At 40.3% G+C, this 26,686-nt stretch overlaps 1 protein-coding gene across 1 annotated transcript; it reads right to left on the bottom strand.

Moving 5' to 3' along the window:
* Nucleotides 1-17,024: 17,024 nt before the first annotated feature.
* Nucleotides 17,025-24,430, bottom strand: LOC107217243 (segmentation protein even-skipped). The gene is made up of 3 exons (XM_015654662.2): nucleotides 23,959-24,430; nucleotides 23,176-23,363; nucleotides 17,025-18,845 (listed from the first exon to the last, which is right to left on the bottom strand). Exons 1-3 carry the CDS (start codon nucleotides 24,128-24,130, stop codon nucleotides 18,003-18,005), a joined length of 1,203 nt encoding a protein of 400 aa, XP_015510148.2. The 5' UTR covers nucleotides 24,131-24,430; the 3' UTR covers nucleotides 17,025-18,002.
* Nucleotides 24,431-26,686: the final 2,256 nt, after the last annotated feature.

Here is a 26,686-nt window from a genome sequence, read left to right as displayed (position 1 = left end):
GCAGAAAATTGAGCTTCAGGCAAGAAATTTGTAATTACAATCAGGACTGTTATTACCTAAAAAGTGCAGAGTGTAGAGCTCTATGGATCTAGTAGATATATACATAACAGGTTGATATTTCTCAGGAAAGATAAAAACGAAGGGAAAGAGAGGAAATATAAGTATTATACTGAAAGTAACTAAATGAATAAACACATACCCATACGTAGGCGCATATTATACGTGTTATCTACGAAATGCCGCATTACAAGATCGAATTCGCGGACGGTAAGGAATATGGGGGGGACCTGCAGCGCCCGAGCTTTCGATAATAGGTAAGATAAGGATATATCTCTTTTAGTTTTCGCTGCGTCGCTTTGCCATGGTATATAGTATCTGTACCATGGGTGTGTGTGATAAAGTACCCGTTGTCTCGGTGCCAGTGGCACATACTATACACAGACGATATAGGTATATAAGAAGTACAGAGCGAAGCGATGAAGCGGGTAGATACGGAATAGACGAAGCAATTTTCTATCGTAGAGAGGCAAGCAAGCCGGTTCGTTCTTGCCACATTATACGGGCACACACGCAGAGGCGCGTTCTGTGTAAACATATCAGGATCCGCGTGTATATATATGTATATTATATACACCGAGTCGAAGTTATCGAATGAAATTAATGGTATTTAATTAAGGGTAGGAAGCAATTACCCACCTCGGGTCGGATGGATGGCAGCCGTTAATCCGTTATAGCGCGGACAAGTTAAACTCCCGGGGATTTGCGAGAGAGCATCGCCGACGCCGACGTTGGCCGTCCGCATAATTGGCTCTGAACGCCGGCACCTGCGACCCGCGGCACGTCCGCGTAGAGGTAGACGTAGCCATGCAGCCCAGCTACGCTGAAATAACACGTATCCGCAATCCCACGACCAGCCTGAACTGCACACACAACTCCGCATGTATATTCTACGGGGATAAGAGATGTGCTCGGGGTTGTTAGGTGGGGCAGGAGTGAAGGGGGGGAGGGGAGCGGCGGATCGAAACGAGTCCAGGACTCCTGCGATCCTAGTTAATTGGTCCCGGAGGATCGCGAGTAGGTTGGAAGGCGGATGCAGGGGGCGAGGGACGAGGATAGACATAACCGGAGTAAGTGAGGAGCCCGGTTTCGCTGCGGCGCGGCGCGCGCATGTAATAGGAAAGATGGCGGGGAATCCCTTATCACTCGCTCAGCAACCCGCCCCCTACAATTGGAACGAGCATCCCATCGTCGTCCAATATGGCGGCTCTCATCGCTGATATTATCGTTTCCGCGGGAGCGACGCCGAGGGTGGGGAGGACGAGGGAGGGTGAGTTTCGAGGAGCACAGGGAGGTATAAGGCCTCCCCGCCGAAGGAAATTATTATTTATGTCGGGTCAATAAAACTTTCCTCGGCGTAAACTCTCCTCCTATTTACTCGTCACCCAGCTTCCACGCTCATGAGCTACGTATTATACAGGTATGGTGTTATACTCGATGCAGTACAGAGTCATCTTCCTTCCTTTCTTTCTTCCCTTTTTTCTTGCACCCCGCGCCGAGCGAAAACTCGGCCAAGGACTTCTGCACGGCAGGAGAAAGGAGCACTTGAACGAGTAGCGGCGATTAGCAACGCTCCTGCCCGACACCCCAGAGCCGAGGACCACCGACGGGGGGCCTCTAAATATTTTGGAAATATTGAGCGACTCGTGAAATTGCCCGGAGAAAGTTGACGAAAACAAGATTTATTGCTGGTGCTACCGCTGCACCGGGGTCGGTGGCAGAGACAAATACGGCTGATTTATCCTGCAGCTAAAATAGTAAAATCTGGCGTAGGTATAGTGGAGCGAAGATGGATTCGTTATCGACTCTTGTCTTCTGTATTACATAAATCTGTGTGATAAAATTTCCGGAATGACTTTGTTTTACTTTTTAGTCTCTTAACCCTACTACCGAATTTCACGTTCGTGTCATGTAAATTAGAAATTCCTCGAGCTCAGTTTTTGCAGCAAATTTACAATCTTCTTATACAGCGGAATTATTGCACTTTTCGGAACATCAAATTTCTCGGATATTACGAAATGTTATAAATTTCTACTATGTGATATGCCAAAAGTCTGCATTATACAAATACGGAATTTTTTCTCGCCAAGAAAATTAATTCCGAACCTGCAATTCTATATTATAAATTCTTATCTACAGTAGTCGGTAAAGAAAGATATTTCTTTCTAACAACCGAAAGTAAAGATTATACCGAAAGTAGACTACAATTTAAGGAATAAAAAAATTACACGGAGTAAATTGAGAAAAGCAAGGATTATAAAATTAAATTTGTTCAGTATATTTCTTTGGACAATATGAACGGTAGGTAATTATAACTACAAAACTAACAAACTGTAGTTGCTGTTGCTTCAATCCGAAATACATGCATATATTTCACAAATACCACATTCATAAATCCACTGTTGTTGCGTCGGATGAAACGACGAATGGTTCAAGTGAACCACCTCGAAGCGATAATATACTCGAGTTGCAGTAAGACTAAAAGAAGAATCAGAACAGCAGAGGTTACGATAACGAGGTTCTTGTTTGCTTGCTCGTCGTAAGGTTCGTCGATCCACGGCTCAAACGTTCTGTTGGACATTGTACCGAGCAAATTTTCCAAAAATCCCGCGTTTCTGTGTCACAGTCTTTAATTACACCCAGGTTATGTGCGTGAAAACGAGTTTCCAAGCAGGATAAACGCGTATCCTTGTTTGAAAAACTGCCGGAGAAAGCGCCAATGAGCGAAGAGGCAGGAGGCAGTGACGCCTCTCAGTTATTTTGCCATGTACAACTTCTCATCCCGCTTTCCTCCCCGGCAGGCCGATGGCCTTGCAACGAGTTAATTGCGGGGGTGCGTAAAGTTTGGGCGCAAAAGTTCACGCATAAGAATGGAGCTACCGTGTCGTAATGGGGAATACGGCAGCCGTTTAAGGCGAGGGTAACAGTTCTCCGGATCGAACTCGTACACACAGTGCACTGTACTAGCAGCGAGTCTCTGGGCACAGTCGAGTAACTACGCTATAAGGTATAGGTATACATATACCGCGCGGACCCGGGTTTCCTATCGTAAATCTTGAAATCTTTGAATCTTGGCACACTTTCGCTCCGCCCGGCAGTATAATATGCATTGCAGTATACCGTGTACGTACCGTACACTTTTAATAATACTCACTGCCATGCCGTAGTACCGAAGTCAAAGAGGCTCTGGGTCAGTGTGGCGCAGTTTCTGTCCATCTATTCCGAAAGATTTTTCACCATAATATATCTTGTAGACTCGGCAGCAACGGCAGCTTAGTAATGAAGTACTGAAACCGGGCTTTCTAAAAGTTAACGTCACAGTGACTAAGCATTGATCTGGCTTTCTGATTTGCCAGTAGGTATAGGTTATTGTTGCAGATGCAGTTCATAATACGGCATTTATATGATTTATTATATGATTGTTAACTTAGTAATAGGATGACGGTATAATTAGTCAACAGTCAAAAGGATTGCAAACATTTTTTTCGCACATTTTTCACGCGTTCTCAAAATCGGAATTTTGAGCCCCGGTCTCCCCTACGACCCCCTGATGATAATACATGTATGTATAAGCATATATTGGAAAGCCGTTTGCGAACTTAAATATATGACGAATCGGATACAGAACACAGATTTTAGATATTTTTAACAATCAATGGAAGCACGCGGTTGCTGAGCAGTCATCATTTTACAAATCGTATGCAAATTATTATTTCAGCAATTCGAACCAAACAGGCCCCAAAAAGATTCTGGATTTAAGTCAATTATAGTTCTGCTTTGGAACAAATCCTTTTTGGCACAAAATATTTCAGAATTGCAATTTATTATTTCATATGGAAAGTAGGTGTATTGCAAACTGTGCAATTACGATTCTTCTGCAAAACTGTAAATCGAAATGTTTCAAACACATCCCTGCAAGATTTGAACAGCAGTGATTATCGGAATGATTGACGTATGATGATGTTTTCGGTAAAGCTTAACGATTTTCAGCGATGTTCATTTGACAGAAGCTCTGCGTTGTTTTAACGTAGCATTTGTGATTTAAGGCTAAGAGGTGACGGAACACCGACGAGATCAGACTATACGTGCGCATTACACACAGAAAAAATACAATAACGCGTTCTAAGTCATTGATACTACAGTTCTCGTTGCTCTTTTGAGCAGGACATAATTATATGTATGAATGTAGAAGGAGTTTATAGGTTAGATTTCTGTTCCAATAAATCAGTCGGCACGAACGGCTTGAACCAAAATGCAAGTAATGGATCACAATTTGTATGATTGACAAGCCAACTATGTATATAAAAAAGTAAGCACAACGTGGAAGCAGCGTCTCATATTATTTTTAATTGGGTGTAAAAGCATTGCATAAACACTTTACATCGCGAAATGATTAGGTATAAGACGCTGCAACGGTACGAAGGATCAAGAGGCTACATGTTACCCTAGCAATTCATTGCGAATAAGTCGAGGAATAAGTTGCATAACACGTAAGTTTGACGTATTCATGAAAGATATTTCACATCCAGAAACAAATGTAGTTACATGTAACATTTATGCAGTTATGTCAGGTAGTGTCGTGAATAGTTCGTGCAGGTTATGGACGCCATGCGCTTGGATTGGTATACATTGTAGGTACACCTGTGAAGCTCGGTGGGCGTAAATCTCCTTCGGTGCCGAGAACGGCGGGTATCGAGGCGAGGTCGTCTCATGCGTCGCGAGGATATTGGATAATGAATCAGGAAAGGGCGGCGGTCGCGGCAAGGCGGTATTACTTCTTGTTAGCTTTATTGGCTGCCGCGGTGGCCCTTTCACCGTACTACCTAATTTATAGGTGAATCCTGCCGAGTATTTGCGGGATCTACTTCGCGTCGCCCACGGGATTCGTCAACCCTTCTTATTGCCCGTTTCTCAACCTCGCGCCGTGAGCCCCAATTCGCAATGCAGCGATTTCGGGATCGACATATTGAAAGACATCATCTGCGGTGGTGGAAAATATGCCACTACTTCAATCCTGTTATGTAATTATCCAAGAGGGTCTATAATCCACATTGTTTCCCACTGATTCGAATAATAGTATTTGGTGAAACAAAGGGGCTAACTCGGTCTATTCGGGCCGAGCGTATAAGTTTGCAATATGAGTCGTAGGTGAGCCGAAGACCAATATTACAAATACGCGAGGTGAAAGAACCTCCTTCTTGCACACCATTCTCTATATATAAAGAGTACGTTAAGCGTTTTTTCACGAAACATGAAATTGAGGTTAGGGTCGCCTAATGTCAGTATTGTTCGCGACATCGCATGTGCGCAGTACTGAAAAGACCACTCTTGATTCCTAAGACTTAAAAGTGGGTTTTTCCGTACTCCACGCACGCGTATTCGCAGACTCACTCGAGCGTCATAGAAACTGGTACTTTGTGTATGGAAAACGGTAATGGAAAAACGCGTAAAACATGCTCAGATTATAAATAGTACATATCGCAACGAATATGGATATACCTTATCCATACGAGTTTCGCCCCGTATTTTTTATCACAGGAGCCGAGAAGTCACGACGAAGTCACGCGATTTTCCGGTTAGAGAGCTAAAAAAACTTTTTCTAACCTCAATGTACCTGTGTAATACAAGTCACCTGATACCTATATTCCATATTTTTTTTTTTGCGAATAGCAAACGAAACTATTCACGGATAATCGTCGACCAAGTGGTCGAAGCCGACGATGCACGTACCGCATCACACATGCAACGTTTGTACAGGTACCGAGTTTTTGACGGAAGCCTAGGGAATGTGTACCGCAGTTACTATTATAAGATCGGCTGAATTAGTTTCGGTCTACCCTGCAAAATGCACGTTCCGCTATGGATGGTATATACGAGCGTAGATAATAAACCAAAATAAAACCATCAGGAGATTTACTACCTCGTTCAAATACCTGCCTTCTGTTCGACTAAGGACCGCGCTCACTACAGTTTAGCAGTAAACTAATTTAACTCAGGACTGGCACATTGTAACTTTTCGCTAACTCACCGTCAACACTCTTTTGTCGCCATGGTGGTGGCTCTACGAAGTAAGAAGCGGATGCCGGGCCTGCAGGGCTGCATCCAGGGCTTCCAGAGGCAATTCGCTCCTTGAGGCGAGGGCGTGTTTCGGTCAACGAAATCCAGTCGCCTTTAAATTCACCCCTGCACGCCGGGCAAAGAGAGAAAAGATTGGTCAGGAAGGTAGCGACCGACGCAACCATGAGCATAAACGCATAAACCCGCCTCGGTCCCGTACTGAAGCATTATAATGTGTCTGTTACACCGGATACCCGGTGTGTCCGGATAGTAGCTGTAACTATACGGCACCTCCATATTATCTACGCAACGAGGACCGCTCGATTTACGACTGTTCTTATGCGCGGAGTGCATTCCATGCAGTTCGTGTATTGGTTGGTTTTCGTAGCAGCCTTGGCAAAAGGTATATCAAGAGTCTGACGCTGCTGCGGTCCGTCAAATTTCCGACCATACAAGGAGAGGCGCTGTGGGAGTGACAAAAAATAATCGATTATATTATCCGAGTATAATCAATTATTTTTTAAACTAGATTAATCGATCGACTCGATTATTTTTCCTCGATGCAATACAATGTAAATTTATGTGTTTGAAGTATCAATTAGTATCTTTGTCTCGCTTACTAAGTACACCTGTTTGATACAATAAGTGAAAGATAAATGAATATTTTCACCTGAAATTGAAAAATATTTTCAACGAAACTACAAATTATCTAAAAACTTTTCCTCTATCAAGACTACGTAATGAAATTTACGAAATTTTGAATTCATAAGCACCGTTTCAAAAAAACTACGAATTAATCGATTAATTAACTACCAGCTCTGGATTCTTATAATTTCTGTTGTTTTTTTTTTTTTTTTTTTTATTTTGCTTGGAAACAACTTTTCAACGGACAAATTTTTCAACATTCGACGTATTTTCATATTCATTTCTTGAACGACAATAAACTTCGGCGTTACTGGGAAGCGATGATGATGCTTTTAGCGTAGCAGGTATACCTATATGGATTCGCCTGCACCGCAACGAATTTGCAATACACGTGATGAATACAACAGATACAATCTACATTGGACTGCATCAATACCTATGTATCTAGCTGTAACTCATGTCGAGATTACCACAGCCTCAGCAGCGATTAAATTCGACCCGATGGAATCGACGGGGCGATCAAGCAGAGCGTGACTAATTGGTCTATTAATTTATACGCGTTATCGCGCAGGTCTCTTTTTTCCTGCCCCTCTTGCCCCTCCTGTCGTTCGCAACCGACGATCGGTTATCGAACTGATTGGTTATGGGAATACGAATATTCGTCTGTGAACGCAGTCTAGTGAAATCGTTTTCCCAATTCTATAATGCAGTTACACATAGAATTGTAACGATGTTTGAATTTCACAAAGTTTTTTTTTCTATTGTTTAGATTGAATCCACTGAACCGATCAGTACCGATAATAACTGCAATTTTTCGAAACAAGTTTGATTTTGCTGCCAGGAGATTGTTATTTCAAAATTGAAGAAAATCTATGATTTTAATCACCCACTCGGTTAATAAAAAATCGAAACAATATTATTTTTGAATAAAAGTGATTTAAACGTGAAACTAAAACTTGTTTAATTGTCATATGCAGTGAATGTTTATAAAAAATAAGTAATTTTTCCTAAAATCCAAAATATCGTTCTATTTTCTATAAGAAAAAACAAACTTTATCTAATAAAATTTTTCTTTCTTTTACTTGTTACGTGAAAGAAATAAAAGTTCGATATCTAAAACCGATACTCTAAATTCGTGTTTATCGGTGTGATTTGTTTTCTGACTACTTTTAATTGTTGCTTGCAATTGATAGACTGAAATTAATGTAAAAAGGCCTGAACATTGCAGATTATTCCTATAACACTTTTTTACGTTCTATTTATAAAGAACTTGACATTTTTCAGAAAATGTTTATGATTCAATGTTAGTGAATGTGCGTCTTTCCCAATTTCCCATGGTTCGTACATACGTACCGCTTTTATTCCTGACAGTGCAGAGTGGATGATGGCTTTGAAGGAGCAACCAAAGAAACGCGAATGTTAAGCAAGAGTTATTTGCGGTCGTTCGGGTGCATTGGAAAAGTCTCGAGGAAGGCTTGGAACTTTTTGTTCGAGTTGAAAATCCGACCTACCGTATATTACACTGCAGTGCAATGTTGCCCGACAAGAGCAAAGACGTGCGGGTAGGTAAGAGAAAAAATCAAAGAATGAAGAAACGACGCCGAAACGCCCTCACGGTTTAACGCGGAGCTGCAGGAAGGCCCGCTGTTAAAAGTTTTGACTTCTCAATTATCCACAGTCTCGTAACGTCGTCTAAATATTGAACCGTTCCTGGCTTCGTCACGCGCCTCGGGTCGCCGTTTCGGTCTCGTCCTGCAGATTATCCTTGCCCAGAACAATATCGTGCAATTTATACCAGTACCGACGCTACGAAGCTAGACTTTCATCTTCATCGCGCTATCTGAAAATGAGACCTGGAAACAAACGATCTAATGCAGCATTTAGCGTGTTTAGGGCGGTTCAGAAAAGGGCCTTTTTTTGAATTTAGATCTTCTCCGAAACTCTTGCACGTTTTCACGAAAATATAGCTCACGCGAAAGGGCTGGGGTGAATTTTTTTTTATTACTACTGCCTCAACGCCGTTGAAATTTCGAACAAAAGGTTATTTTCGGGAATTTGAAAATGGGTGAGGGTGGAAACTTAGAAGGGTCTGTATCTCGAATGGCCGATATATCGAAATTTCAAAAATGCGAAAATAAAATAACGTAAGATGAAACGTTCGAAATTTTGATTTTCGAAAGATTCATCTTTCGTTATTTTATTTTTGCATGCTTGCAATTTCTATGTATCCGCCATTCGAAATATTGTCCCTTCCAAGTTTTCACCTCTACCCTTAAAAATTGAGCTGTTCTTAAATCCTTCGGTTGCTATGTTTTGTACGGCGAAAGAAGAGTTTTTGTAAAACCAGAGATGCGTGCGATTATTTTTAGCACCAAAAAATCTGTGTTGAAATTTGTAAAAGTTTCAGAGTTGACCGTTAAATAATTTTTAAGGTATTCTTCATAAGCTGCAAAGATCCCTTTTAAAACATAAAAGTATTCAAAAACAGAAGCTTTGAAATCTAGTTTTGTTTTAAATTCCCTCAAAATTGTTAAAAATCTAAATAGATTCGTTCGATTTCACTTTACGATGGCTCATTTTATTCACATGACTATTATTTAATTTTATTATTATTATTATTATTATTATTATTATTATTATTATTACACATAGGTGTATAAGTCACCGAAACATGGTTTTTCTTTTTCTTTTGTAGTCGATTCAATAATGCTACGTCTTTTTTTTCTCATCACAATCGATTGCCATCCAATATTGTATTAAATCGAATAAATTCATCAATCCCAATACGATGAGAATAAAATTATACATTGTATTTCTAGTAAATAATCTTCCGATTGAAAAGAGCCGAATCATCGATATCTCAGCTTAACTCTGTAATAATTCGAGTATTTTCAATTGTAGTATCTTCCGGATAGACAGACGGACGTCAAGTATCAATATTTAATTGCTCCTGCGATAAGATAGCGTCCCGCGTGCAAGCGATGTTGGCAGGAATGAGTTTTTATCTTATGCAGCGTATAGGGATCGATCCCGCGGAGAGGCAGCACTGCTCCTGACTCCCTAAACTCGGGGACGGGTATTCTACGGGACTCGGGGTCGCGGGTTACCGTATTATAAGGGTGAACGCGTAGCGCCGCCCAGATTGACGGACCTATAACAATCTGTTTGGCCGAGGGAGGGGGTGGGGGGGTTTGTTATATTCCTACGCGTGGGGAATAAATTGGATATTAATGTTTCATAAACCGTGCGGATCATACGGGAGATTAAATATGCATGTACTTCACGGCCCTTTATGTATTATACCTATCTGCAGGGCGTGAGCGAAACCCTGAAGGGGTCTTCTTCACGCACGAGTACGAGTATTGTATGCGTGTATTTTCGTACCTTAGACAGGTGTTTATAAAACATTGTTGGAAAAATTTAAGTAAGCATGATGTCTCGGCAGGACCACTTTATATTTGTTTTATTCGTTACGTTTTTTTTTTTTTTTTTTTTTTTTTTAGCAAATATGAAATACATTTTTGTAATGTCCATATTTTAATTGTCGTATCAATCGAGGGGGAAATAACTCACTGAATTGATGTGTCGATAGGTTCGTGAATTAATTGTAATTCAACCGAATTATCGCAAAATAACTAAATCAATGAGAATTAACTGAGAAATAACTGAATTATGAGAAATTAACTCTAGTTGATTTGAATTTGTTTGGATTCGTGCCGGAATTATCTGTTTATGTTGGAGAAAAAAAAAAAAATTGAATTCAAATTAGAAAGTTGAATTGAATTGAAAAAGAGAAAACAATTTAAATGAACAAAAAATAAAAAGGAATGGATTGAAATTTTTTAGAAGTCACTTGAATTAGAATGAATTAGCGAGAATTATTGAGAGAAAAATTGAAATTCAGAAATTGAAATGAATTAAACTGAATTAAAAAAATTTATCTGTGAGTTAAAAAAATTCAGTTGAATTACATGAATTAGTCACTCAAACCTCGAGTTATTTCCCCCACGAGATGAAAATTTAAATTGTTTATTTTTCCTTTTTCCTTTCGCTTAGCAATACGTGCATTAGAAAATGGTTAAATCTACCCCATAATTTTTAGTGGAGGTGCTGGAACATTTTTCTTTTTCTAACCGTATACCTGCCGTTTGGAAAATTATGCGATAATATTAACCGGACTATCGTCTTTGCCACCCCGAGTCAACTACTTACGTAGACGATGCCATGCCTGCAACATCTAGGAAAAGCTCACGCGGGAAAGAAAAAAAACGGTAGAGACTGGTCGGAACCCGGAGTCGTTGTATAGGGTCGTAAATGATCCCGAACGTTGGACGCGAGGATGATAAAAAAAAAAAAAAAAAAAAATACTAATCTACCGCTGTAAAGGTAAAATAATTTACTTTGTTTGGCGGTGTAAAAAAATCATTGACAAAAAATCGAAAGTCCCTGCCTTGCCGCATCTGCACAGACCGCTGGACGCTGCGTTGTAACGCCGTACAAAATCGCGCCTGCTGTAAACTCCTTAGCGATGTCCAGTTATTTAAAATGTATACGTTAATGTTTTTTCGGTTATTCCCAAACTCGTATAAGCCCCGGCTATATTCTGGCATATATAAATTTTTATACGTCATAGCGATGCGCGAAATTTAATGCGCGTGAATATGGTAGATTATAGGCGGGAATTAGCGAGCATGAGTGCAATAACGTGTTTTGCAACATCTCGCTATTGCTTCAGTGACGGAGCAAAAGTTTTAGTTGGAATCAACGTAGGTGGTTAAAAATAAAAATAAAATAAAAAAAGCGAACTAAAAATCACGTAACTTGACGATATAACGAACCTTGACTGTAGGTAAGTTTATTTCTTTCTTGAAGAAAAAATTGATCGAGAAAAAACGAGTGACGAAAAAATAAACGACTCCATACATACCCTTTTCTCTAGATTTCTGCATATTGAAAAATTACGCTACGAATTATACAAAGCCTCTACTGTTTTTTTTTTTTGCACGTGGTAAATTTATAAATAAACTTATATAGATACGTACTTATAACACACTATACGTATAATTGTTTCACTAAGCTCTGCTCTTCGATACACATTTCATAAATTCATCTGCCCTTTTGAGTCAATGACGATCACTAGCTTACGATTAGTTGTTCATGCGTTTTATTCAGAAAGATACATGTAAACATATGTAATACCAAGACACCTTTCTTATATATAAGAGGGCTGGTAGGAGGATAAAATATTTACAAACTGTTACAAAAAATCTTGGGACTTGTGTTGATTTTAACATTTTTACCGTCGTCGCACGGGACGCGTGAGAGACAGAGGAAGAAAGTAAAATAAAAAAAAAAAAAAAAAGGTAGGAAAAAACGGGTAAATGTACATTTTTTTATCTTCGCATACATAGAACGACCCGAGTTACGTTTCCCTAATATTTTGGAAAAGGGTAAACGGATGCTAAATATTTATTAGCAGCAAGTTGTAAGATTCATACGATTTTTTCACTGAAAAAATAGGTTATTTTACCCCGACGTTTGCTAGACATATATGCTTAGGTATAGATTATAACCTGTAACACTTATTCAACCGTTCGCCATCTATTGAATTTTAATATTCTTGTATATAGATAAATATACATATATACAGATATGCATAATTATTTCATCTGGTAACAATGTCCAAGGAGGAATGAATTATTTAAATACGTTGTTGAAAAAAATTAAGGTGCAGTCGGTATTGCAGAATCCCTGCGAGCTAAATTATAGAAATAAATCCCCACTACACTTGTCAGTCTATAAATTCGATATGGGCTGGCGGTAGCGATTGGCACAAGTTGTTACACATAACAATGAAGCACTGTTTACACTCGAGCGATCATCGACTCGTACATACGTATGCTGTAGGTTATAAGCGCAGGCATAATGTATATAACTGGTAATTGTTTTGTCCGCGGTATTATATGGCAGCATGTCAGAACGTTATATGCTATTCAAAGCTATTTACGAGACTTTGGCACTGAATGGAGTCGGTTCAGTCACATGATGCACCATACACTTCATCATTCGCATGATCGCGCTGTTTATGAGGCTCAAGATATGCTCCTAACTTACCGAGTGGTCTACGTAACATATTTATATATATACCATACATCTCGTTGGGACTCTTGGCTTGAAGTAGCTTTATTTACTAAACTACACAATTTTAATTTGTGATTATACGTCTATTGCCCCATTAGTAAATAATAAAAATTCAAGCTCGCTGTAGAATATGTCTGCAATAAGTTTTCAACTGCGTTATCCTCACCTTCGAGTCCGTTTGTCACTGACATAATTTAGAGCCAAGGTGTGAAATTTTTACTGTTAAATTATTTTATTGCAGTACATTATACCTAATAGCCGCGAGGGTGACCATCGACAAGAATCAAAAGACACGGATTGGAGCCCGAGGAATCGACCCTGGCTCGAATCGCGCCGTTCGCTTTCAGTTTCCCATTATTATTGCTTACAGATGAGTGAGCGTTAAGAGATGGGCGACGTTTGTCGATTAATCGAAATCGTCGATTCTTTTTTTTTTGCAATAACCCATCATCTTTATCCGATATTTTTCAGCTTCGATTAATCGATGTTCGATACTCTTCCTCATAACATTGATAAAGAAACATCGCCGACACAAACGCCAACAATACTCCATAAAGATAACGTAAAAATTCAAATTTTCAATCAAGTTCGTTTTAATCGATGTAGAACAGTGCCACGTTTTCTGGTTATGAGCGATCCAAAGCGTGAAGGCAATTATTTCGTTAGGTTATTTATATAGCCGTAAGATTCTGCATATTTTTTTTAATGTTGATGCATAGTTTGAGGTGACAATGATGGGATTACATATTAATAATTTTCTGATTTTCTTGTAGTAAATCCAGGAGCAGGCGATCGAAGACTAGATTTGGCTACATCCAAACCACCAATCTCCTTGTAAATATCAAAGTGAAATTATATAATTTATAATATCGACTGAAAATATATTGATCAAATAACGTATGTGAACAGGAAATTATCTAATTTACAAAAAAATATACCATTAACAAATAATCGACGTTTCGATTCTTTTTTCAAACAGCGATTCGAAAAACCTATTTTTATTTCCAACATCGGCCATCCACAGACTCACTGTGCGTGCGGAGGCATAGACGGCATAGCTACGCAGCCGCGTGAGCGCCGCCGCAGGGTGCATAAACATACGCTCCGCACCAACGAGCATAAGCCCTCAACTAATGGTTAAACTGCGGTATTCATCCGAAATGATACCCTCGGCCCGGCAGGGGGGTCGGACGACGAGGGCAGAGAGGCGAAGAAAGTTAATTGGTCGATACGACGGAACAGCGGCTGTGGGGCGAGAGTGCAAGTGTGTCTCGCACGCAGGCCTGACGTGCGATTTCTGCGCAGGAGAGAGAGAGAGAGATGCTTCCCATGTGCAGCCTCGCGGCAGGGGGAGCTAAGCGCAAATCCGTTCGACGGGAATTTACACGTCACGCTCGGCCGCCATTAATTGTTCCTTTCACCGACGCACCGAGCGCCACAGGTTGACTTTAGATGCAGCACATAATCGCGGACGTGTGTACGTGCGTAGATTCTCTTGCATGCGTTACTCACACCACCAGGATGAAGAGGATCCTACGTGTTGTGCGTCTCATGAACAGATGGCGCGGTGATCCCGTGCACTTTGTGTAGTTTATTATACGCCGTGGTACAGTAGATATGAAACAAATCAATTTATCATCACTAACGCGCCCGGGGATTCTATGCGGCACCCGTGTTAAGTAGGGCTCTTCTTGCTGTAGCTGTAGCGGGACATGCGTAAGCGGATATGTGATTGTATTCCCAGGGTATTGTAACCTGCTGCTATAACTCATCACCCGTAAACCTGCATGTAAATATTGCTTGGTGCAGGTCCCTCGAGATTAGCTCACAATAACTATATAATCTGTCGTAATTGAAGTTTTATACTTTATTCCTACACAGTTAATCAAGGATCTGAATGAACACATATTCTGGTTTCTTTTTGTATAATTGGAAAAACTTGGTGAAAGAAGAACATGTTGTTTTGAAAACTGATTTTATTTCAATATCACAATCATGCAAGCGGATATACGTATTACCATATGACAGTGAACGAATTATTATATACATACATATATATATATATATATATATAGAGACATATGTAATAGTGACATTGCCAAGAAATATTTTTTATATAATACATATATACATATCGTGGCGCCGGATTATAGTATATCATTGCACTTGGCTCACCAGGAGAAGTTTAGTAAGAACTTAACATCTTCACAATAATTTGGCGGAAAAAATGATCTTACAAACGATATCGCGAAAGAGAAACTATGCACAAAAAAAAAAAGAAAAAAAAATCAAAATATCCAAATACTTGATTCACCTTTCTAATTCCAAAAACAAAAGGCGAAACTACGTTCCAACAGTGCTTAGTCGCATTCTCGATAACGAACAAAATTAACTCAAACAAGATTATTCGAACGCTCCAACTGCTATCGCACGAAGGAAAACTGAGACAGAACTAAAATAAAATATTACTCGATACTGCTGACCGCGATCGTTCTTAAATTAACCAAGGCACTAATCTCCACTACATAATTGTAACATTAATTTTAATATTAAATGCGGCGTTATTCGCCAAGCACAAAAGAAAAGAACAAAGTTAAATCTTACAACTAATCGCCAAAGAAAAATAAACATATTTATTACTACAGCCGCCCCCACTCACACACAGAGATACGCACCCTATACTGTTAAAAATGATTGTTACTTTATTAAACATTTACTGTACAAAAGAGTTGTCAATTTACGGAATTAGAGTGCAAATTTACAAATTCGGTGGAATGACGTAAATTACTATATGTATTTATCTTATATTAACAATGAAAATTTTTGATTTTACTTAAATCTATAGGAAAAAACACAAAACATTAATTTGAATTTACTAAATTTTAGGGTAAATTTATTGTATATTTGTACACTGAATTAATATTAAATTTATGGCGAATTCACTGTTTCCTATCCAAATAAAACTTCCAATGGAGTTTAGGAAGTTCCATACAGAAATTTTTAACAGTACGTTCTTGATAGGTGCACTTTCAAAACACACTACTAAGGCGACTAGACCTTGCGCAGCGGAATTTGGCTGCACGCAATTTACAATTGAAATGACTCTAGTCAAAAACCGTGACTCTAGGTCTAACTTTACAACAACTAAAATTGAATCTACGCGTAATCGCGAAACTCAGGCTACGGCCACCAAACAAGTGGACTGTCAAACAAATGTCCAGTAAGCTTATTCGCAAGTTGAAAATGGCCAACCGTTAGTGGGTCTGCCCATTTAAATCACTCCCTAATTTTGTTCGTGAGAAGAAAATTAGTACTGACTGCATCGCAAATGCCACTTGAATTTCGCCGAGAAGAAAATCTACCGACTCTCACTAATTTTTCCCTCGAATTACTCAAAATTACTCCATAATGATCCTATTAGTAGGTTCGCCAGGACTCAAGCAGCAGGGTGGCGTCAACTTTGATAAAATAAAATTCCTTGACTTTTCCCGTCTAAAAATTCAGAACTCCCTGAAGATTTCCCGCGAAACTTTGTTCGGTTGTAACGTTGGGGACCTTTCATGACCAAAAGCTCCAGAAGTAGTGCACCTCGAATATATAAATGTGGATCTAAAAAGACATAGTATTGCGTTATTTCACACAAGTAATTAGAAATTGAACAATACCATTTCCAAAAGTTATGATCCATTATAATTCCCTGACTTTTCCCGATAGACGAAATTTACTGACTCTTCCCGGTTTTCCCGGTCTGTCGCCACTCTCTCAAGTGATTAACTCCGCTACGCGGAGTTGGAAGTTCAAATCATCCGCCTTTACGATTCGCGATATTGCCCGGTTCTTGTTGGACCTACGATTACGTATTTGTTAGATCCAGCTTATCGCTACGTCGATTTCCACTGTCGCGAACGCTGATAGGCTGTTGGTGTAGTGACGACCTTGCGAAGCGGTGAGGAACGATGCGTTGGCTAACTTCAACGACGGGAATCGTGTTCCATTTCTATTCTTTCGTAATCTCTTGACAGGCCACGTTCGCGGTGTTAGCCTCACCCTCTGTACTCGAGAGCAAAAATAGACAAAAATGAAAAATTTTGAAATATTTCAATTGCTAGCCTCTAAAGTGTCCCTTCTCAGAGTTTCGAATGCGTGACCGTCGTCTTGCCGCTCTTTTCCGAAATTATCAACGATTCCTACCGCGAAATCTCTACTTTTGGGTTCCGCCTAGCGTTCGAGGAGCCTTTTGTAATATGCAATAAAAATGCCACATATATATAAGACGTATATATGTACATATATATTTATATGGTTCCATCATTTCGTTCTTACACAATCTAACATGACGTATGTGTAGTATACTGCATACTGCATGTATATGTATAAATTAGAAAAAAATATCCCAGCAGGTCCACTAACATTTTTGGGTTGATTTAACCATTTTTTAATATATTACAGAGTGGAAAAAAACCGAAAATTACAAAACAAATATTGATATGATAATTTAAATTTTAGAATCACAAAAATTTGTCTTATATTCACCAAAAGAAATGTAACGAATAACACAAATATAAAGTGGACCTGCTCGGACATTATGTTTAGTTAAATTTTTCTAGCTGTGTACACATTATACAGACATAGTATACTTTATATAAATACTGTACATCGTATTAATTAATGTGGTAATCGTAGTAATAATATGATAATATTAATCGTAAAATGTATATCCTTAAAACTATAACATAAATAATTTATTTGCTTAACTGTACAATAAAAAGCTGTATATGCCTAGCTGCTTAGTATATATGTATATAGATGTATGTGTTATGACAGGTATATTTTCAGGTTTGAAATGGCTAATAAATATAAGGTTGGCGTGTAAAAACGCTACACGTCAATACTGTATTTTCAGATACAGCGCAGCTATCATTCTAAATTTACAATGGAATCGGAGGTGTAAGGAGGAATTAACCGCCGCGAGTACCGGGCCTGCAGAAATTTGAATAACATAGTACATTCCACACAAGCAGGCACTCCGACGCATCTTTTGGTCTTACAATAATAGACTTTGGTAAATAGCACTCGTCCTCGCGCTGCCCGCAGCGGATGACCTACGTCCTTTCAGTAATGTCGTTTTTATAAGGTTGGAACAGCTTCGGAGGTTTGATCTTCGTGGCTTCGTTTGTACTCGACGACGTCTGTAGGGTGGTCGTCTGAGTCTGTGTCGTAGCGGCGGTGCTTCGTACGTAGAGCTTGTTCTCCACGGCCTGAGAAGTCCCGCTGCAGTCGTACTCACTTGATGACGTATCGGACTGCGCGGGACTGCTCAGCTCAGGGCGATACGTCGCTGACGGAGTCCCGGGAGGCGGCGTCGCGTAGGCGGTGGGCTGGCCTGACGTTGGGGGAGAGGAAGGGAGGCTCAGTGGCGATGGGAAATGGAGCGAGGGACCGAGAGCCGCGGCCGCGGTAGCGGCCGCCGAAGACGGGGATTGGAGCTGGTGTGGTTGCTGATGGTGATGGTGCGTCTGCATCAGCTGGTGAGAAAGCGTGTGCGCGTGGAGACCCGCGGGCGGGTAACCTGCCCCAGGTACCGTGGTCGTCGCCGTCTGTGTCGGAAGGTGAGGCCGATGAATCGGCGCCGGATGAGCCGGGTGTGTTTGGTACGGGACGTAGCGCGCGTAGTAGGCCGCTGCCGCTGCCGCGGCCGCGGCTGGAACGTAGCCGGGTGGAGAAGCGGCCTGAAGGTGTCCGCCGGGCGGGAGACCAGTCTGTTGGTGCTGCAGCTGATGGTGGTGATGGTGATGATGGTGATTGTGGTAAGGTGGCGGCGGCAGCGAAGCTGTAGCAGCGGCTAGAAGAGTTGCCGCCAACGCTGGGTCGGCGTACATGGCGTAGGGCCAGGCCAATGCCTGTCTTTGGCGTTTGTCTTTCATGCGTCGGTTTTGGAACCACACCTACAAGGAAGAAATCTGTGCTGAGTGATTGATATACATTGTCACATACGAGGCGTTTGGGCGTTTTTCCATGCGTGTGTTTCGTACACAACGTCATTAAGAAGAACGGGGGGCTCTGACAGCTAAACACGCGGACATTCCTGAGATGGGATTTGTGAAAATGGTTGAGATTTGTTTGAACTCTACTTATTTTATACCTACGCAACCATAGCAACAGTTTTTACCAACAAATCTATGGAGTAGCTACGGGTTCATCAATTGGTCCAAGTTTAGCTAATCTAGTGATGGATATACTAGAAGAGACAGTAATCAATCCGCTACCTTTTGAATTGATTTTTTACAAAAGATACGTAGATGATATAATAACGTGTGTGCATAAAGGTAAAATCCGGAATTTTGTAAATGCATTTAACCAATATCATCCACGCATTAAATTCACATATAAAACAGAAGTAAACAATAGAATTAGCTTTCTTGATACCGGCGTCATCAATTACAAAGGAATAGTGATGAAAACGATTTCTTGACCTTGGTAAATTGTTGTGTAAATATTATTCTTGGATATAAAGGTCATAACATATGTATTTTTGTTATGACCTTTATATCCAAGAATAATATTTACACAAAGGAATAGTGTTGACTGACTGGTATTAGAAAGAAACATGGTCTGCAAGATATATCAACTTTCATTCGCACAATCCGCTTCAATTCAAAAAAAGTGTAGAAACAGCCTTATTCGACAGAAGCATAATACTAGCTGATGCTCAATTTAGAGAGAAAATTTTTAAAATAATACGCGAAACTCTGAGAAAAAATGGGTACCCATTGAAATCGATCAGGCATTTACAGGAAAAAAGAACCCATAAACATTATAATAGCTGCACAGATAGCAAGGTGGACAACATCGATGCCAGTAAACAAAAATGTCTTGGATCAATTCCGTTCATTGACAGCCTGTCACAAAATGTTACAAAGATACTATTGAAAGAAAACATCAATGTTTCATATAAAATTACCAACACTTTGAACGATATAATTACGTCTTTAAAGTCAAAAACCGCCACACTTGAACAAACCAACACTGTGTGTAAAATCAAATGTAAAGACTTTGATAAGTGTTACACAGGCCAATCGTCACAGCATCTCAAAAAACGAATTGCAAATCATAAGTATGATGCAAAAACGCGTGATCGAGATAGATCTGCTCTAGCTCAGCACTTATTGTCCACAGTCCACAGTATTTTGGTGTTCATTTTGAGAACACTCGGTGTCAAGAATCGAACGATTTACCCCGATGATGTCTAATTTTACACTAATCGGTGTGGACTTATATCGACACCGTGAATTTTCTAACAGTGAAGGTACCCGTTCTTATGTTGGTCCAGTGAGTCTGCGAATGCGCATGCGCAGAGTACGGAAAAGACCACTTTTAAATCTTAGGAGTTGAAAGTGATCGTTTCAATACTGCGCGCATAGGCTGTTGTGAACAAATCTGACGTTACCTGACCCTAAGCTCAATTTCGTGCTTTGTGAAAAAACGCGCAACATACTCTTGTTATACAAAGAATCGTGTGCAACAAGGAGGCAACGGTCTTTTCGGCTCGAGTATTTGCAATATTCGTCTTTGGTTCACCTGCGACTCATATTGCAAAATGACGCCCGGCCCGAAAAGACCGAGTTTACCTCCTTGTTTCACAATATACTGTAATTTAAAATCAACTGGATTTAGGTCCGGGGCCTCGGTGGCAAAGATCTAACCGTATCTTATACCCGGAGAGCCTAGAAATGGAAGTCGGCAGCGGCAAAACCGGCTCCAGGCGAGGCGTCAAAGAGGATATTTGCTTTTCGTAATTGATTCGTTTGAGAAGCCTCGAACAAAGAGGCGCGTTTTAAAGGTTATAATCGTCGCTCTAATGCGCCGGCGGGATGCAAGAGCCGCTCGTATTTCCACACCTATCATATTATACTGCTACAAAAAGTTGCAGCTGCGTGATTTCGGTCGCGCACTGTTAAAAATGTCCGTAAATTTGCCACACATTTACAACACGAGAGTCTGGCAAAGTAAAAATTTGGCGTTTGAAAGTGAATTACTATAGCCGTCTCATTAAATGTGCAATCACTTTTCCCCAATTCTGCTTAACTTGGTTAATAGAGAGACGCAAAAGCGTGTTGTAAATTTAGTTAAATTGCTGTGTTAAATTTGTTGTATCTGTCAATTTAGGTTGTAACGATATTTTAAATTCAAAGTGCGCGCGGGCTTTCGCTTGACTCAGCCATCTCGATCCAGGCGTCAGGCAGAAGAAACGACTGAACATTTTGAACATTCTACGGGAAGACGCCAAGCCGACCAATCTTAAATTCCCCGCAGAAATTTTATACTCATTTTTAATAGCAGTTTTTAATCCATTTCAACACATCGCCATTACCAGTCAGTCTCCGTAATTACGAGAACGTGTAATTCATCATTAAACAATAAAACCAAGACACGAAATCGAAAAAATGATCAATTTCAAAACTTTCGCGCATTGCTGAGTCAGCACGAAGGAGGCTTCCAAAAAATCGTAGTCTGCAACTCCATCGGAAAATACTATCATCGAGACGATTATACGACGAAGCTGCGGTCAAATAATAAGCAACGGGATGAGTGATTTTTAATTTATTTATGAAATTTAAACTTTTTTATTATCATCCCAGACAATTTTATAACCTGACCTGTGTTAATTTCGGCGTATTTTATTTTAATTTATTTGTGAATGTTTGAATGAATGTGTAATTTTAATTATTTTGACTATGAACAGGTTTTAAAGATGTATTATATATTATTTATATATTTAGTTATATTTAATCTCAATTTTATTTATATCTTATTTATATTCCCTTTATATTTTATTGACCTTTTATTTATTTTTCACTCACGTTTTATTTACATGTTCTTTATATTTCATTTATATTTTATTTATATTTAATTTATTCAATTGAGAGTCAATGTCATATTTATTATCGTTCTCGTCATATTATTTTGTAAGCCTGTCCATCGATTTCACGTTATGCTTTTTATTTTGACAAAAGGCTCAAATTCTTCATCGTCCCCTTATTTATATTATTTATATCCTATTTATACATGTTTTTGATCTCCCATATCAATCATAATAGGCAAAAACAAAAATAAAACAAACAAGTATTTACAAGGTACGGCATTTGGTATTGACTAAACATTCTGCTGCATTTACGTGACACATGTGCGTCCAAAGAAATTCGATTAGAGTATGTTAAATTTAAAAATCTATTGCGGCAAAAGTAATCAATATACATCTCTATAAATTTTGCTCTGCGATTTCGAATATCCCATAATTAGGTTTGGAAATCACTCATGTGGACTTTAAATTTCGTCGTATTCTGATTTCGAATTTCCTAAAACTGAATTCTAAAATCACCCCGAAGAATTTTAGTTTTACTTGATAATAGTTTAAACGCAGAGTATTTAAAAAGATTCTTAAGAATTTTTGGAAATTGCGGAATTTCCTTGTCAATCTACTCAACTTGTGCAGGTATAAATTTTATAGGAAACTACCATGTAAATTTTGGAATTAATAATCAAATTTTCAAATTGTGATAATTTCATCATAAATTTACTGACACGTGCTGAAAATTGACTAAATTTGGATAGGAAATACGTTTGTAAATTCATTCGAAATTGTATTGTGAGTACAAACTCTGAACATATTTTATTCATAAGCTATCATGGACTGTATTATTTATCATGCCCGTGTCGACTGTCCATTGTATTATCAATGATAATGCGGTAATTTCTTCTATTCAATCTAAAATGCGTTTTCAGCGATTGCAGTAACTGAAATGTTGTTGAAATCAATTATTAATCCATTTTTTATCCATTTCTTTTTATTTCACAGTTTTAGTATACATTTACCATAACGTTACCAACTCGTACAGTAAATTTAACAAATTTTAATACAAAATTCCTGTACTAAATTTGCAGATTATAAATCGAATAGTGATATCCAAGTACATGACATACTTATCGCACTAATTTTTGGTAATTTTATTGAATGGTGCGGTAAATTTGACAATTCTGGTTTTTAAATTATTCAACACATGTATAGTAAATTCACAATACCGAACCTGAATAATGCTTCCTATACATTTTTTGTAAATTTATAACGGATATTTTAAACAGTGGGTTGCAAGCAAGTATATAATTCATATCAGTCGTAGACATTCTGCAACTCGACCGCATAATATATAAACATATTACATGTAACGATGGAAGACATCCTACTCAAGAAAGCTTAAACAACTTTGGAATTCTTACCTTAATTGTGGATTCAGGAAGCTGGAGCTGAGCTGCTAGTTCACATCGTCTGGGCCTACTGACGTAATTTTCCCGGTGAAATTCTTTCTCCAGTCTCGCAAGTTGCTCTCGTGTGAACGCCGTTCTATACCTCCGGATGTTGGAGTCCATCGAGGACAGCGGAGGCTGCTGATGCGACGGCGAGGTTTCTGCAAAACGATATTAAGATGATGCAGTAGTGCAAGTGGCGGTTAAATAATTATACACGTACCGACCAACGGTACACGTTACCTCGCGGTTATTAGTACGTATCGTAAAATCCTAGCAGACGAGGTGGTTACGAAGAGGTCGACATACCCCTTCAAACCCGCAATAAAAATCAACGCTATTTGGGAAAGTAACGGGCGTAGTTAGATAATTACCACAATAAACCCGGGAAAAATGACAATGGATGCATTCCTGGAAAGGATTGTAAAGTTACGGCCCTGCTCTAGGTACATCAGAATTGTTGCTATAGACTACAATGCAGCAATTCGAGAGGGTCCCACAGCTATACCGTAGAATCGTCCGGGTGGGGGTCTGATTACCAAATTTTCGATGTAGATCAAACAACAGCAAAAAATAAAGGATTATCGAATTGGATTACGAAGCTATTAATTACCAGCACGCACCACCTACAACCTCGCCCGATATCTATGGTAACTATACTCGCTAAGGCTGCACTTTTACCCTAAACTTCGCGCAGTTACACCACCAACAACCGGTCGGCACAGTGAACACTTTCAACACTAATTGTATCATTACCGTGTATCTTTGCGGACGATCCCCCATTGGAGGAGGGACGCGTCGGAGGTGGACTGTTTGGTGGACTGAGCTGATACTGAGGAGGAACAAGGTCCACCACGACAGTGTCCTCCCGGTCCCGGTCCCGGTGTTCCTGTGGCTGATGTTCGAAGGTCCCCTGGTACCCCTGCATGTTGCAGGAGTTGGAATTGCAATCGAGGAGGGTGAGTGTATTTGATGAAAACCGCAGGTAATCCTCGCCGACGGGAATATCACGATCGGCATCCACACTCAAGTAACACTTCAATTTTAAGTATAATATCCATTTATAACCGCTTGGAACACCTGACGTACACCGCGGTGTATAACTGCCATGCGAACCGGTACGATATAACGACGTTTGCGTGAAAATTACGGCGTTGAGTAGCTCCGTCTCCGTGCTACACCGGCACGTAAACCAGATACCTTGAAATAAGGACGTGACTCGGTTCGCCGAAGACTCGAAGGCGACTGCGCCAAGGTCTCGAGGGGGGGTTTGGTTATATACGGCGATAACGACCGGGCGACGACCATGCTGCCTCTACGAGGCTCGTGATTGATCGGCTGGTCCTTAGAGTCGCTTCGGTAGTTCGCCGTTCGCCAGCTACGATTGGCCGGGACTTGCTGAGCCAAGGATCGTCCTGTCCCGCCTACGCGGTCTGTACCTATCTCCCTTCCAAACTCTGGCCGTTGTCCCCCGCTCGTTCCGGCTCAGCATCCGTATATACGCTGCACCTACGTCGGGGCTCGAGGAGGACTACATAGATTTTCGCGAGAGAATCATCTGCGATAATTCTGCCGTATAAAACGGTTATTCCCGCTCGCCTTTACCTACCCTCCGGCAGCCCTCCATGTCCCTCCCTGGAAGCTCGATCCTGCTCCAGGGACTCTGGGTGCGTGAATAAGTCCATCGATGTGTTGGTGCGAGGACTCATGCTCGTGTACGTCGAGCCGTTGCAGCCTGAGCAATAAACGAGTTCAAGAAATATGGTGGCATCTTCGTACTCGAGCTGGCCTTCGCCGAGGTATATATTTCGATTTGTATATATATATATATTTTTGTACTCGAGGAACCGTTGCTCCAGTTTTGGTTTTCGCCCGCAGTACTTGGCAATTAAATTTTATGCCATGGAATTGTTGGTCTGCGATGATCCAATTGGGTATTTTCCTCGTTTAAACGGGGCCGCGTAGGATTTATAATGGTACCTAACTGAACTTGAGAATCTATATTGACCCTGAAGTTTTTTCAAAAAATTTTATGTTCCTTACTGCCTCGGGTAGGTATAAGAAACGTGCATGCGAAATAGCGAAGCTAAGGAAGTCTTTATTACTCCAATTAGTCCAGGAAAAAGTGAATGTAGAAGTATCAAGTTCGGAAAGTATGCGTTGACCGCTCGCATAGGTGATTGATAATTTACGACTAGATCACCACGGCATTCAGTACCCGACCGAGGCACATTATTGATCTAATTTGCGAGCAACTATGACCTATATATACGAAACCTGCGAAAGGTTCGGGTCTGCAGTTTGTCGGTTTACCTCTGGGACACCTCTCAGGAAATCTTCTGTACCTATACCAATACCGACTGCACCGTAATATTGCGTACTGAATTTCGTCCATGCACCGCCTCTCGGTCAGCATATACTTACGTAAGGTGAAGGACGAATGGGTGCAGGTAGGATAGACCTAAATGATACGTACAGCGTTAAATACCTGAAAGTGAAAATCATGGAAAATGATCGTAACAATGACGAGCCTGCATCCAGCGCTAGGTATATTCCTTAACGTAGATAGATAGGAATGATTAGGGTTATAAACGATTATTTTACGACTCCTGAAAACACATATGTATGTTTTGTTTCCGAATGGGTTCAAGCGATCAACCATCTCGATCACTGGTAAAATCTTAATCCTACTGCCGATGTCGATGAATGGCGACGTTAAGTTGCTCTGTGATAGACACGACGATCACTGTGCCCGCCCTTGATCTTCTTGTGCACCTGTCTGTTGGGACGAGTGTATGCGGTATAACGTGACTCTAGTTACGGCAGCGATGATCGAAGCGGATTACCGCTGGCCCAATCGCGTACTAATATGCTGCCACCGCGACCGCCTAGTTCATTACGAGCTGCAGTTCTCGATTAAACGATCGATTTAACCTGCCCGGCGAACCGTAGCAGAGCGATCATGCGCAGGGTGTGCAAATATCTGTATATGTGGAGAGAACCCCGTTCGCATGCGTGTAACCGGCACGAAAGGCGTATACCGGGTTATTTCCGTGATCCACCCGACAGGGACCCCTATTTATAGAATAATATAGAATAAGTCAACTTTGAACGGTTCCGAGTTCCGGCCGGGCGACATCAAACGCGTGCTGACAAAAGAGCAGCGAAAGTCCTCGGTATCTATGAGTACCCTAATTTACTTGTAATTAGGCTTTTCTACGGAGCGCATCGCATAAATGATCTAGTATTTAATCAACGGTAGGTGTACTGTAATTATATTATGTTAATTGTCGTGCGAATTACGACGTACGACCGTGGTGGAGCAGCTCGGGTAGGTAGTTAGGCTAATCCACTTACCAAGACAATGGTCACCTTACTCTTGCCTGCAGAGGGCAGGCCCATCACGGTTTCACCCTGGGCGAGACAAAAGTGTTATGGACTGTTTGGACACTTCGTGATTCGAGAAGCCAAACAATTGCTGGTC

This window comes from Neodiprion lecontei, chromosome 5 (genome assembly GCF_021901455.1).
Source record: "Neodiprion lecontei isolate iyNeoLeco1 chromosome 5, iyNeoLeco1.1, whole genome shotgun sequence".
NCBI lineage: Eukaryota > Metazoa > Arthropoda > Insecta > Hymenoptera > Diprionidae > Neodiprion > Neodiprion lecontei.
Note: the sequence above shows the minus strand (reverse complement) of the source record. Positions and strands in the feature narration are given on the sequence as shown.

Excerpts from the sequence above, each read along its gene's own strand:
- LOC107217243 (XM_015654662.2), bottom strand. The coding sequence starts at position 24,130 with ATGCAGGGGTACCAGGGGACCTTCGAACATCAGCCACAGGAACACCGG. Across the intron at positions 23,364-23,958 it reads ATCGTCCGCAAAGATACACG|AAACCTCGCCGTCGCATCAG; the intron begins GTAATGATACAA and ends ATCGTTTTGCAG. Across the intron at positions 18,846-23,175 it reads TTCCTGAATCCACAATTAAG|GTGTGGTTCCAAAACCGACG; the intron begins GTAAGAATTCCA and ends TCTTCCTTGTAG.